This window comes from Lutra lutra, chromosome 10 (genome assembly GCF_902655055.1).
Source record: "Lutra lutra chromosome 10, mLutLut1.2, whole genome shotgun sequence".
NCBI classification, from domain to species: Eukaryota; Metazoa; Chordata; class Mammalia; order Carnivora; family Mustelidae; genus Lutra; species Lutra lutra.
The window spans coordinates 109,916,625-109,930,631 of NC_062287.1; the positions used below are offsets into that span (position 1 = coordinate 109,916,625).

Below are 14,007 nucleotides of genomic sequence, written 5' to 3' on the forward strand. Positions count from 1 at the left end.
GTGGCTCAGTGGGTTAAAGACGCTGCCTTCGGCTCAGGTCATGATCTCAGGGTCCCGGGATTGAGCCCCACATCGGGCTCTCTGCTCAGCAGGGGAGCCTGCTTCCTCCTCTCTCTCCCTCTGCCTGCCTCTCTGCCTACTTGTGATCTCTGTCTGTCAAGTAAATAAATAAATAATCTTTAAAAAAAAATCCAACATCGATGTGTTCAAGAGGGATTTTCAACTTTTAGGTGGCAGGCACAGCGCAGGACCTGTTTGTGCTTCTGCCCCAGGTCCCCATGGTCTTGCTCTGTGCCTGATGAATTAAGGGTCAAGACAGCTGTACCCGCCTGGCCGGCCACGGAACTGGGCAGTCATGTGTCCAGGGGTCAGACGGCATCTGAGAAATAGCCAAGGTATCCACAAAGACCCCAAGAGGGAAAGAATCAAATTTGGGATCCCCAAACCTACAGGCGCCCAGCTTGGCCACAGGGATGCCTGTCCTTCCTTCAATTGCCCCCTCCCCCCACTCCCGCCCCTGCCCTTTCCCTCCCCCGTGTCCCTCCCTCCCCTGCTCCAGCCTTGAGAAGGAGAGCAGAGGCCAGCTGGCCCTCTCATGCTGGGGCTCCCCTGCCCCCAGCCCAGTCCAGCTGGAGGAAGGGAGAAGAAATGACTTTGAATAAACTTTAGTTTTGGTCGTTAAGCCACCACTGGAATTGCAGCTGCTAACCAATGCTGTTTTGGGGACCAGAAATGACCCAAGGACCTTACTACACCTGAGAGTGACCAGAGAGGTGTGGCAGCTGCCTCAGTTTCCACCGAGGTGCGAGGGCCCAGGTGCTTTCTGCCCCCACCGGGGAGTCCTCCGTGTTCAATTAAGTGTGCGCTGCCTGCCCGGCGCTGGGGAAAAGTCAGGTGCATGTGAGCCGCTGTGCGTTTCCAAATGGCTCCTCAAGGTCACAGACAACCACCATCTGCTGAGTCCAGGGTTCGAGTCTTCATCCCCAGGCTACTCATCTGGGCAGCAGCCAGACTTGGCCCTGGCCCTCCACTCACTTTCTCCCCTGGCTTCTGGGAGCCCCTCTGTCCTGGTCCCCTCACCTCTGAGCGTGGAGGCCCCCATGAGCCATCTTGGACCCTTTCAGCTTGGATGCTTCTCGAGGATCCTGGCCTTAACACAGACGATTCCCACGTTGCTATGCCCACCCCAGCCGCCCTCCCTGAATCCCAGACCCTTCCATTCTACTCCTCCTCTGGGAAGTCAATAGCTAGATGAGTTCACGGCAGGACGCCACACCCTGAGCCTCCAGTCTCTTGCCTTTCATTCAGCAACACCATCTCAATGAATGGCCGCCCAGCCTTCCAGGGACTCGGGCCAAACACTTTGACAGCATCCTTGACTCCTTCTCTCAGCCTCGATATTGCTCTGCATGTCCTCTCTCTCCCCAGAGAGACCCAGAATCCAACAACTTCTCACTGTCTCCGCTGCTGCCATCTAGTCCCCACCACCTTGAACTCGGATCCCTGCAGGGACCCCTTCACTAGCTCTCCTGCCCCTGCTGCCTATTTCCCACACAGTAGCGGAGAGATTCCATAACACAGAAATCAGATCCTATGCTCCCTCTGCTCCTGGCCCTCTGGGGAGCCCCTTCACTCAGTGAGGTGAAGGCCTCCAAGACCCCGCAGAGCTGGCCCACTCCTCTCTGACCTTGGCTCTCCCTGCTTGGCTCCTCTGGCCCCTCACTGTGCCTCTGGGCCTTTGCACTGGCCTTCCCCGCTGGCTGCAAGGCTCACTCCCTCCCTTCTCCCAGTCAACGGATGTTGCCAACGGATGTTGCCTTTGGTATCCCTTGATCCTTTTAACGTGGCTTTATTTTTCCAGAGCAGGCATTACCATATGACTCCCCAGAGCACGGGTGGGAAATGTGTCTGTGAGCGAGGAGACAGCAAGCAGCTTAGGCTTTGCAGGCATTTCTGTTGCAACTCCTTGACCTTACCCTGATGGTCTGAAGACAGTTCGGGGATGGTACCCTGGACAAACCCTTACCTTTCTGACCTCAGTTTCCTTCCCTGTAAAATGGGTTTGAGAAAATTAGGATCCATACTACTGGCCTGTGTCTGCTGTAGCAAACCATAGGCTGGAGGTCTTAAAACAGCAGAAATGTTTTCTCTCGCACCCTGGAGGCCAGAAGTCCGAGACGCAGGTGTTAGCAGGCTGCGTTCCCTTCTGAGGCTCTGAGGGAGGATCGTTCCTGCCTCTTGGGCCTTCTGGGGGCTCAAGGTGCTCCTGGGCTCGTGGCCGCATCCCTCCCACCTCTGTCTCTATGGTCACACAGGGTGCTCCTTCTCTTTCTCCTCTTCTTCTGTCTCAAGTCACCCTCTGTCTTTCTGGTGTAAGGATAACTGTCACTGGGCTTAGGGTCCGCCCAGATAATCCAGAATGATCTCCTCATTTTGTGATCCTTAACTTAATGATACCTGCGAAGACCTTTTGTGCACGTAAGCTAACGTGCCCAGGTTCCTGGGATTAGGATGTGGGATATGTCTTTTTTTGGGGAAGGGGGGCCACCATTCAACCCACTACAGGTATCTTTAAAGTGCCTTAAAAGGAAAATGAAACCGGAATGACAGCTTCTTAATCTGCAGTGAAAAGAAAACGAGGTGGACCAGAACCTGGTGCACCTCGGTCAAGAACACGGTCCCCAAGGACGCAGCTCACCCGGCTGCGAACCATCAGGAAGGCTGAAGCTCAGGGCTGCGGAAGGTCAGGGCTAGTGACAACTATGCGAGGGAGCAGGCAAGGTGGGGAGGTAACACTGAGTGGGTGCCAGCACGTCCACTGTCCCGCCCTGTCTGGGGCCCATGTCAATCACAACCCACATTTGGGCTGGTTTTAAAGCCTAAATAGCATTTTTTCCGTGTCTCCTCTTACTCGAGGTTCAAGCCAGCACCGGCAGATAAGAAGTCGATCAGACAGCACCAATCCCATTGTGCGAATGAGGATACAGAGGCTCTGAAGTTCAGCTGTTTCCATGCCACCATGTCCGCTGCCACCTAAGCCTTCCACTGCCCACCCCCACTCAGCAGTGGCCACCATCCCTCATCTGTCCCGGCGCAGGTGGCTGGGAGTCAGAGGTGTAGGGGAGAGGCTGGCGGGGCTCAGCAACATTCCCACCGCGCAACTCTACTGAGCAGCCCTCAGGAGGATGACTGTGGCTGGGAAAGCCCGGGAACACTGGGACCCCAGAGCACACCTCTGATCACAGTGGCCAGACCCGCCGGTCAGGAGAGTGCTCGTGCCCAGAATAATTCTCCCCAGAGTCAGCATGTTCCAGCTTGGGAGGGAAACCAAAAAGGCACTTTCCCCCAAGTGTCCCGGGGCTGAGATGTCATCCTCTGATGGGCCCTAAATGGACCCCAGTTGAGCCCCTGTCCCCGGAAACGATTAGATCCAACAGGTACCAAGCCCGTTACCTCACTGGGACGGAACTTGCATCTGAGGGACGAACTGAGAGCCAACGCTTTCGCGTGGGAGGCCTGAGGCAAGGTCGGTGGGGTGGCGAGCTGTGACAGGCAGTCTTCGGGGGAAGTGGGAGCTTAGCATGTTCTCCGGTTGCTTCTTACGTGAGTGAGGAGTCTAAAAATTACTGCCCTCGTGACGATGGAATCCTACAGAATCACATAGGGATTCATTCTCCTGTGTTCTCTGCAAATGACTTTTCCAAAGTTCTGATAGGAGTCAGGCAACCTAGGATCTTGCTCTGATGCTTTGAGACCCGGGGCTCGGTCCTTCCCTTCTTGGGAAGGGGGTGGTCTCTGCTGGCTCCTCACCTTCCGCATCTCAGGGTCAGCACAGGAAACCGTGGGGCGTGCCCACAGCCCCGGCCCCGCCATCCCCTCCCCAGCACAGCGTCTTCTGAATTCTTCCATTTGGAGAGTCAAACTTTCCATCTCCCTCTTTGAGAACCAAGAATCTCAATGTCTGTCTGTGTGTCCTTTTTACTCCGGTTCATTTTCCTTTTAATCATTCGTATAACGGGGTACTCTATTCCCCTCTATTCCTTCTCAGGCTGAGAACCTTGATTCGAACTTCGGACCAGCTGCTGTTGGAGGCATCCTCTTAGCAGAGGCCCTGGGGTTCTTCCCCAGCGCCTTTAGCCAGTCTCATTAGCTTTTCCTAAAGCATGCCGAACCCAGTTCCTTTTCGCCATTTGGGAGCCTCCTGCCCCCCAACCCTGTCCGCCCAAGCCACCATCTCTCCTGGCTGCTGCCATGGGACTCATATGCTGACCAGTCTCCCATATCCCCTCTTCTCTCCTGTCCTGTCTGCACTCAGCAGCCAGAGTGCTCCTTCTATGAACTTAAGTCAGAGCTTTTCGCTTCATTCTGTCATTCAACAAACATTTATTGAGCACCTACTGTCTCCCGGTCTAGACTCGGGATACACAGAGAACAAAACAAATGAAAATCTCTGTTCTCTAGAGATTCTATTCTAGTGGAGGGCAGAAAAGTGAGTCAACAGTATGTCAGATGTTGGTAAGAGCCAGGAGAAAAGTAAAACAAAAAAAAAGGAGCAGGAAGTATCTGCCAGGCTGGGTGAGGGAGGGGGTGCGGTTTACTATTTTCAAAAGAGAGTCAGGGGAGGCCTGGATGAGGAGATGAAGATGTAAGGGTATAAATCCGGTGGAAAACTGGGGTAAAATTACCACCTGAGAGAAGAGCAAGTGCAAAGGCCCTGAGGCAGGAGTGTGTCTGGTGTGTTTGAGGACCAGTAAGGGGACCTCTGTGGCTGGAGCCCGGTAAGGAAGAGGAAGGACAGTGCATTAGGAAGTCAGAGCGATAAAGGGACAGATGTGGCTGGATCAGGCCCTTAGGTGCCATAAGACCTCCGGCTCTCTTCTGAGATGGGAGTCATAGTAGATTCTTGAGCAGAAGAGGGAACGTGATCTATCTTGTTTCAACAGGCTCACTCTGGATGCTGGGAGAGGAGGATGAGGGGGGTCATGGCAGGAAGTGGGAGACCCATCAGGGTGGAGAGGTGTTGGTAGTGGGAGGCTACAAGCACTGGGAGTCTGCATCATCTGGCCCCAGGAGAGGCAGCAGGACGGGCTCCTGGACCCGTGCATGGGGCCTGCGTGAGGAACAGCAAGGAAACAGGTTTTGCTACTTAAACCCCTATAATGGTTTCCTGTTGCTCTTGTGATAAGTTCTGGACGTGTTTTCCAGGCCCGTCCACTTCTCCTACTGCAGCACTGCCCCCTTCCACCCCGACCCGCAGCTTCTGCGGCCTTGGCCTTTGGGCTTCCTCCCGCAAGTCCAGCATCCAGACGGGCCCCTGCCCAGGCCTTCACCCTTGATGCTGTCTCTGCTTGAACTGCTCTCCCCACAGTGTGCCTGGTCCTGAGTTGCGGCCAGCATGTCCCCACCTCCCTAAGTCACAATGTCCCAAAACTTTGCAGCCTAACACCATCTGTTTTTCATGGCCTCCCTTGTAGTCTGTTCACGGTGTTTTTGTTTTTCTGTCTTAAATTAATCTGTCTCTTGTTTTTTTTTTTTTTTTTTTTTTTTTTTGTCTCCCTCTCTAGAACATAAGCCCCAGGAGGACAGAGACTTCTGCCTGACCACTGGCTTTGTAAAGCTGTCCCAAATACACGAAGATTCAAGCGGGCGTCAAGTGCATATCCTGGGGTATGGGGTTGCTCGTGTGAGTTACAGCTGGCTCTCTGGCACCTGGAGGCAGGCATCCCTATACCTATTTTATAAGAGAGAAAAGACGAGGCAGGCATCCCTATACCTATTTTATAAGAGAGAAAAGATTACCCCAGAGGTTATATTTAGATCTGCCCAAGGGCACACCCTGTTCTAGGAAGCAGCAGAGCCAGGGTTTGACCTTGGGTCCACCAGTTCCAGAGCCAGTGCTTTGCCCCCTCCCAGGCCCTCCTGTGTCCTGAGGGTTCAGAGCGGGGCTGCCTGCTCCGTTGGGCGCAGAGCCGGGAGGAAGGGGGGTGCTCGGTTCCATGCTTGCTTTATGAGCCAGAGGTGAGGTCTGACATCCTCGAGGGGCTCTCTGCCTCAGCTGGTCTAGAAGCGCATTTGGAAGAACAGCGTGTCTACTGCTCAGGGCTCGTGTACTGTAACTAGCATAGAAGGTATATATTTAGTTAAAAAAAATTAACCTCAAGCTCACCCCCACTCTCAGCCTGGCAGCTCCGGTCTGCCTCTGTTCATCATCCACCTCTGTCCCTGCCCCTGACCGACTCGCGGTCATCCTCATCGGCCCTCCCGGGCGCCCTCACCGGTGAGAGCAGGTGTCTTGGGGCCGCCCCGAGCGACCGGACCCTGACAGGGTGGCTGCGGTCGCGGGAAAGTGCACACACCTGGCTCCGGGCTTCCCACCGAGGAATTGCCCCGCGGTGTGCCCCCCTTCCCACGCCCCGCCCCCTGTGCCTCAGTTTCCCCGCCGGCAAAAGCCGGGTCCTTGCCGCTCTACAGGTGACACACCTGCTTCCGGGACTCGATCAGCCCCGGAGCCCCCCTCCCCCGCGGGCCGTCAAGCCAGCTCCGACCCCGCGCCCCCGCTTCCCCCGGGAGCCCCCCAGGGAGGCGGGGGCGCGGGGAGGGCCGCGGGCCGGCTCCGGGGGGCGCCCGCGGGAGGGCGCGGCGGCGCGGGGGCGGAGACGCGGCACGGCTTCCGCTCCCGCGCCTCCTCCCTCCTCCCCCGCCGTCCTGGTCGGCGGCGCCCGAGGAGGGGAGGCGGCAGGCGCCGGGAGCCGCGCGAGGAGCCGCGCGAGGAGCCGCCGCCGCCGCCGCCGCCGCCGCGCCATGGAGCCCGAGTGAGCGCGCGCGGGCCCGTCCGGCCCCGGACAACATGGAGGCGGCGCCGCCGCGGCTGCTGCTGCTCGCGCTCTGCTGCAGCCTGGCCCCCGCCGCGGGTAGGTGGGCGCCTTCCGCGGGGACAATGGCCCGGCGGCCAAGTGCGCGGCGCGCGGAAGCGACTTTCAAGTTGGGGGCGAGTTGGGGCGCGCGCCGCGGGCGCCCGCCGCTCCCCCCGCCCGCCGCCGTCCCGGGGGTGGGGGGGGGGGTGACCGCGCGCGGGCCCTTTGTCTCGCCCGCCCGGGCCCCTCCCTGGAAGGCCGGGCCCCGTCCCGCGCCCCGGGCCGGCAAGGAGAGCGCGCGGGCGGCGCCGACCCCGCCAGGTGCGGCGCGGGCGGGTCCTCACCTGCCCGCGGCCCGGGGCGCGCTCCGGAGTGCGGCCGCGTGTGGCCGGCCGGGAGAGGCCGCGCTGGGACCGTGGGGACCCCGGGCCGCGGGCCGGCGCAGCGCGGGGACTTTCGGCCCAGAGACAGGCCTCGCCGCCCTGCGTCGGGGACTCCTCCTCGAGCCCGTTTCCGATGGCCGCGCGGCCGGCCGGCCTGCCAGCCCCGAGAACTGATTTAAGTTGCGGAGAAAGTTCTCAGATCGGGCACCGGCGGCCTGGCCTGTTGCGCGGCCCCCTGCCGTCTGCGAGGCTGTCGGCTTCCTAGCCTTCCTAGCGGACCGACACCTGCCAGGTGCCCAGAGGACCCGTCTCGCCGCCGGGCCCCCCGCTCCCACCCAGCACCTCGCGGTGGCACCGGGCCGGTGTCCACGCCAGGGGGGGCCTCGTGGGGCCGCCGCGCGGGGTGACGTGGTCGCAGAGCCCGGCGTGGTCGAGAGGCGCGCTGGTGCCCTCCCTTGTGCACATCCTTTGGGAGATCGAGGGCTGGGGACCTTTCTCTCCAACTTTTGGTGTGTCCCAAGGGGTGGAGTTGAGGTCAGGAGGACTCAGGAAACCTAAGCGCGCTGTGAAACGCTACACATGTTCTTTTAATTTGGAGATTGCCATGTGGTTTTGAAGCAAATCTCTTGCTACCTAAATCATTCTATTCGGATGTGAGTGTTTTGTTTTTCTGGAGTGTGGCTGGCCAAACTGGACAGGGCCACAGAGCCCTGGGCTCCCTGGGCTGCTGTTCTGCTGCTAGGAGCAGATTTTTGGAGGTGGTGCTGGTGGTGACGGTGGTGGGTGGCTCAGGTCCCTTTGTCTGGGCCTCTTTAAGGCAAACAGCTGTCTCCCTGAATATTTCCAGTGTGGGACATTGCCGGGAGGTGTCCCGGCCAGGCGCTGTGGTCGCATTCCCAGTGCTGTGGCCTCTTCACTGAGGTTTGGGGGGGCATGGAGGGGATAGTTTCCCCAGGTCCCATTGCCTCCCAGTCCAAGCCTCCAGAATGCTGGCGGGTTCACCCCAAATTTATCTCCCTGGGGAGTGTGTTTACATTTCTTGGCCTTGTCTGATACTAGCAAAACAAGGTGACGACAAAACACTATCTGGGTAGTTCAGGCCAACGCTGCTTCTTTTCTTTCCGGAAATGCCTGGATCACGGAGGCAAAAGGTTTTTGTTTTTTTTTTTTTTGGAAGATGTTTGTTTTAAAGGTGGGGTTTCTCAGCAGGCTGTGTTGCTTTTCACTTTGCTGCTGTTTTGGATTTCCTGTACCTTTTGGGGTGACGTTGCTGGAGTCGAATGCCTGTCATTTCGTGGTTCGAGGCCCTAAGGAGAAGGAATCCCATCTGTGGAGTTCAGTCGTGTAGGAGGCAAAAATAGAGCTGATTATTTTAACATTAGGAAGCATGTCAACGGCACGGGCCAATGTGGCAACCCAGTCCTAAAATGGAAGGAGAGGGAGGATTCCTTCTGCACAACTGCTTCGACTGTGCTTGCTGGTGCCCCTGATTTCTGTGTCAGATTTACGCCGTGGTCCGGAGTGGAGCCAGTAAGCTTTTAGCTAATTATTTTTCCTGATTGCTTCCTGTTGCAATTTAAAGCTGTGAGCCCACGGAAATGCCTTTGTTTTAGTGGTCCCGGCGCTGGGAATGGCCTTTTCCAGCTCCTCAGGCACAGACCTCTCCCCTCTCTCTGGCCCCACAGCACTTGCTACGGGACCACCTGTCCAGGACCGCCCCCCCCCCGCCCCCCTACCCAGGGTGGTTCCTGCAGATGCCCACTGGAAGGGCCCAGCAGGTGGGTGCTGAGTTCATGACTGAATGCTGTGTGGCTGAATGCTGTGTGGCGTCCACTGAGAGCGGTCCCCCCCCCCACCGTTTTTCAAAGCATGGCCCACGTGTTTTTAACCCTCCCTGTTCAAATCCAAGAATTTACCCCGTCAGCCCCTATGATCCCACATTTGCTGTGGAGATCCTGTCGCATTTGGAACCCATTTAATTTCAGCCGCACTGTATCACCGCTCAGGCATTTAGCAGAATTTGCACACTGCTGTGGGGGGAGGGGTGGGGGGGTAGGGGGTTCAGTCAGGTGAGGAGGACTCAGCATGGCTGCTTGACCCCACAGCCTGGGCTGAGGATGGCGACTCTGGGGTCAGCCCAGCCTGGGTTTCCCTGCTCGGGAGCTATTTGACTTTGGCTGACTGACTTAAGCTGTTCTGTGTCCAGTGCATTGAGGTCCAAAAGTGCTTTTTACACAATCTGGATTTTTCTTCCGCACGCGACCTTGGATATCTAGTCCAGTGTCCTGACTCATTGATTGCTGCAACCCTGGTGGGGGCTCCTGAGGTCATGAGCAGTGGGGACAGAGCCCGAGTACCATGGGCTGACGTCAGCCGGGGTGCTTGCTGCGTGGAGGAGCTCGGCCGGCCAAGCTCACCCTGTGGGCTTCAGTTTTCTCTTCTGCAAAATGGGTTAATAGTACTTCCTACCACTCACTTGGTGAGTTAACGCCTGCCTGGCACTCCGTCAGCTCTTGTCCTTGCTGCTGTGACTCTTTGGCCCCTGATTCCGAACGAAGCGTGGGGACAGAATGGCGGTGGCGGATGAGGCTGTCAGGGCGCTCTGTGTCGATGCGAAGACAGGCACACGGAAGCCGCTCGTGCAGCTGTGGGAGCAGGAGGTTCCGGGGTCTCTCCCTCACAGTCCCAGAGTCTTGGCCTCAACGACCGCGTGGTCAGATCGTGCAGAGTCGTGATGTGCTCCGGAAGGCAATGGAAGCTTCTGGAAGAATTTAGTCAGGACAATGGAAGCTTCTGGAAGAATTTAGTCAGGACTAGAAACAGGATAGGAAATGTAGGCTGGAGTCGTCAGGCCTCTCCTAGGTGAAAGGTGATGAATTGATTTTTTTTTTTAATTGAGGTGAAAATCACATAATCTAAAATGAACCTTTCGAAAGGATACAGTTTGCGGCGTTGAGTACTTTCACTGTACTCTATCGCCACCCACTCAATCTAGTGACAGACATTTCTGTCTCCCCAAAATAAAACCCCACACCCATTGAACAAGAGCTTCCCGTTCCCCTGCCAGCAGCCCGCTTTCTGGCTCAACGGGGTTTGCTGTTCTGGACATTTCTATGCGTGTAGTCACATGAGACGTAGGCCGTTGGTGTCTGGTGGCTTCTGTCACTTGTGTCACTGAGCCCCCGTGTTTTCGAGGTTCAATCATGCTGTAGCATATGTCCCTGCTCCATTGTGTGCAGAGCAGTACTCGTTGTCTGGTCAGAGTGCATTTCGCTGGTCCACTCACCCGTCTGTGGATTGGCCTCAGTTGGGGCCCGGTCCGCAGGTACGAGCTGCGGGCCCTGCTGTCCGAGTGGGGTCTGCAACGGTGGAGCTGTTGGAAGCTGGGCTGGGAGCAAACAGATTTGTCCTTAGATCTGCATCTCAGTTCGGAGACTTGAGAGCTGGTGGCCGAGGCTGGGGACAAGCCGAGGGCCGGTGCTGGCCTCCAGGGGGAGGGATGCCGGGAGGTGGGCTTCGCTCCGTGTTCAGTATTGCCACAACCCCAAGAGACACTGAGCAGTTGTGGCTTATGCCATTTCTTGGACCGTCGCTTAAGACGCTCTCAGCGCGGGGAGGCTCTGATGGGAGCCAGAGGCTGTGTCCCTGGTTCGCCGACACACTTAGGCCTGCTGGGGGGCTGTCCTGGGGACAGTGTGGGTCCCAGCGCTGACCTGTTGAGGCAGCTGCCTGTCTGGCCAGGAGCCAACCCCCCGGGTCCTGCCTGTGGCTCCGATCTGGTCTCTGCTTTCTCAGGGGAGCAGTTTGCTAGCTCCTGGCCTCACGTTCGTCATCCAAAAGTGGGGCGTGGGGTCTGGCTTCTGGGGTTCAGTGAGCCAGTGTCCAGGAGGAGGGACCAGGAGGCTCTTCCCCCAAGACCGGGTTCAGTGGGAGGGACACCCAAGGGGTCCTGCCCTAGGTGTTCAGGTTATCTTTTCAGAGTGCTGAAGGGCACGGTCAGAGTCAAGTTGGAGAACGTCTTCCCCAGTGGAGGGCCAGGAGTGCTGAGACCTGTTGGGAGGTTTGGCGCTGGCTTGTCCCCCTTGGGTGCCTGTTAGCCTTGAACCTGTCTAGAGCTCCAACCAGGAACAGACCTGGCTGCTGACCCTTCCCTGGTGAGGAAGGGTGTCCTGTTCCCCAAAGCCACGCGGCGCCCTCGTGCACATCCGTTCCGCCCCTCCCAAGCCCTGAGCAGCCCCAGCTCCTGTGCGGCTTCCAGGCCAGCCTTGCCCACCTGGTGGGGCCAGTTAACCCTCTATGGGCCCCACCCTTGGCCTGCCAGGGTAGTGCCCCCCTCACGGCGCTGTGTGTGCTGGAACCTCAGGTCCAGATGGAGTTCGTGCTCAGAGTCATGTCCACTGTGTCCTTCTTGCTTGGGGTCTCTCTTGCTGTGGACCCCTCTCCCCCCGGGGGAGGTTATCGTGGTGATAACCTGTTGCGGTGGGGGGGCATACTGTGCTTTGTGGGTATTTTCTTATTTGCTTTATTGGTTGGTATTTAATTCAGCGCTTTCAGTTTGCCTCATTGCAGTTTTCTAGTGCTTAAAAGTAAGCAAGATTCGCTCAGGGAGGAAAGTAGTTTTTAGCCTTTTTGGGGTCTCATGCGCCCCCTGAGCATCTGGTAAGGCTCCTCCGGCTGGAAGGAGCCAGCACGAGCGGTGCACGCACCCTGGGCCCCTGACAGCCTCCCCGTGGGGTCCGGGGTGCACTTCTCTTCCACGAACCTCAGTTTCCTTTTTTTTTTTTTTTTTTTTAAAGATTTGATTAATTTATTTGACTGAGAGAATAAGAGGGAGCACTAGCAGGGGGAATGGCAGGCAGAGGGGAGGGACAAGCAGACTCCCCGCTGAGAGGGCCCCCTCCCACTGTGGGGCTGGATCCCAGGACCCCGGGATCATGCCCTGAGCTGAAGGCAGATGCTTAGCTGACTGAGCCACCCAAGCTTCCCTACTTCCACAATTTTTTTTTATTGCCTGAAACAGAAACTGTGTCCCTGAGCCGTCACGCCCCCGTCGTCGCTCTCCACAGCTCCCGTTCACCCCCCTCCTGGTTTCCCGTGGCTGCGAATCTGCCCGTTCTCCCTGCCTCCTCTTCGTGGACTCGTACGGCGTTTGTCCTTCAGTGGCTGGCTGATCTCATCTAGCCTGATGTTTCCGGTTCATCCGAGCCGTAGCGTGTGGCAGAACTCCATTACCTCTTGTGGCCGAATCCTCTCTCCCCGTGTAGACAGCGCACGTTCTGATTGCCCACGCGCCTGCTGGTGGCTCCCGGGGCTCTTACCGCTCTGGCTGCTGCTGAGAACCTGGGTGTGCGAGCATCTCTCTGGGTCCCTGCCTTCACTTTGGGGCACGTGCCTGGGAGTGGGACTGCTGGGCCACATGGTAGTTCTGTGTTGGATTTTTTTTTTTTTTTGAGGACCCATCAGTCTGTGCTGTTCAGCAGCTGCCCCGTGTAAGGGGAGACCTCCAGTCTCTCCACATCCTGCTCAACGCCTCTTTGCTTTGCTTTGCCTTTTTTTTTTTTTTTTTTTTTTTTGCACGTACTTGTTGGCCATTTGCTTCTACGGATAGGTAGAAATACTTAAATGCTTAAGTGCTATTACAATCATGGCGTGCGGCAGTGACCCCCTTGTTCACTCATATCTGTGCATTTGTGCACGGGCATATCTGTAGGATATGTTCCTTGTCCCAGAGTATATCCACTTGGAAGCTGGTAACGATACTGACCAATTCCTCCAAAGAGGCCACAGCGGTTCAAACCCTGCTGGGCATCTGTGAAGGTATGTGCTTTCCCGTGCCCTTGCCGCAGCTGGCAGTGACCAGATTCCATTTTTCTTAAATCGGTTTGTTTAAAAACTATAACATATTTTGATTGGCGCATCCCTCTTGACTGGCTTCTTGGCCATTTAACCATTTGTATGTATTTTTCTGTAAATCGTCTACTGTTGTCCCGAACCCGTTTCTCTGTCGAGTTGATTATCTTTTCCTTATTGATTTGTAGGAGCTGTTTCTTTGGCATGGACAGGGGCTCTATGAAATGTGTTCCACATTCTTCTTCTGATCTGAAGTTAGTCTTTCATCCTTATTTCTGGCAATTCATTACCATAAAGGCATTAAACCTTGCGGTTTCTGGGTTTTGTGCTTTATTTCTCTCCCGCCAGATTATAAACATCTTTCCTTTATTTTCTTGCAGGGCTGTTAGTGTTTTGTACTCTGTATTCAGACATTATTTTCACTGATTTGGGGGAGGTCTACGGTGTGAGGTAGGGATCTGATCTGTCCCTGATGTGTGTTGCCAGCACCTTGACGGAAAGGCCCAGCCTATCCCCCATTTAGGTAAACTACCACTCACTATTTCGTGTGCAGTGTTCACGGATGGCGTGGCTGCGTGTCCTGGCGCCTTCTGTTCTGCTCCGTGGCCTGTGGGTGTCTTCACCAGTATGCGGTTAGAACCTCGGTAGCATCGTGGCGAATTTTGAGACTGAGTGTAACACTCCCCCTTCGTTGTCTTCAAAAAATTGTGTTGACTGTTCTTGAACATTTATTCCTTCGTGATAAACTTCACAGTGAGCCGATCAGGTTGCATCCTTTGATCTCCTGATCCGGAGACCGTAAATGGCCACATTCAACAGGTGTCAGAGGGCCGGACTTCAGACGTGCTCTCCGGCAAGCAAGCTGGCCTCTGGCTCTGGAAGTAAATTCATCTTCCGCCACGAAGGAGCCAGCCTTCATA

At 56.5% G+C, this 14,007-nt stretch overlaps 1 protein-coding gene across 1 annotated transcript in view; it reads left to right on the forward strand.

The window, feature by feature from the left end:
* Positions 1 to 6,690: 6,690 nt before the first annotated feature.
* Positions 6,691 to 14,007, forward strand: part of LRP5 (LDL receptor related protein 5) — a 98,485-nt gene continuing 91,168 nt past the window's right edge. Inside the window, exon 1 of the mRNA XM_047691076.1 lies at positions 6,691 to 6,911. Coding sequence (XP_047547032.1) covers positions 6,848 to 6,911 — 64 coding nt within the window. The 5' untranslated portion in view covers positions 6,691 to 6,847. The remainder of the gene's footprint in view (positions 6,912 to 14,007) is intronic.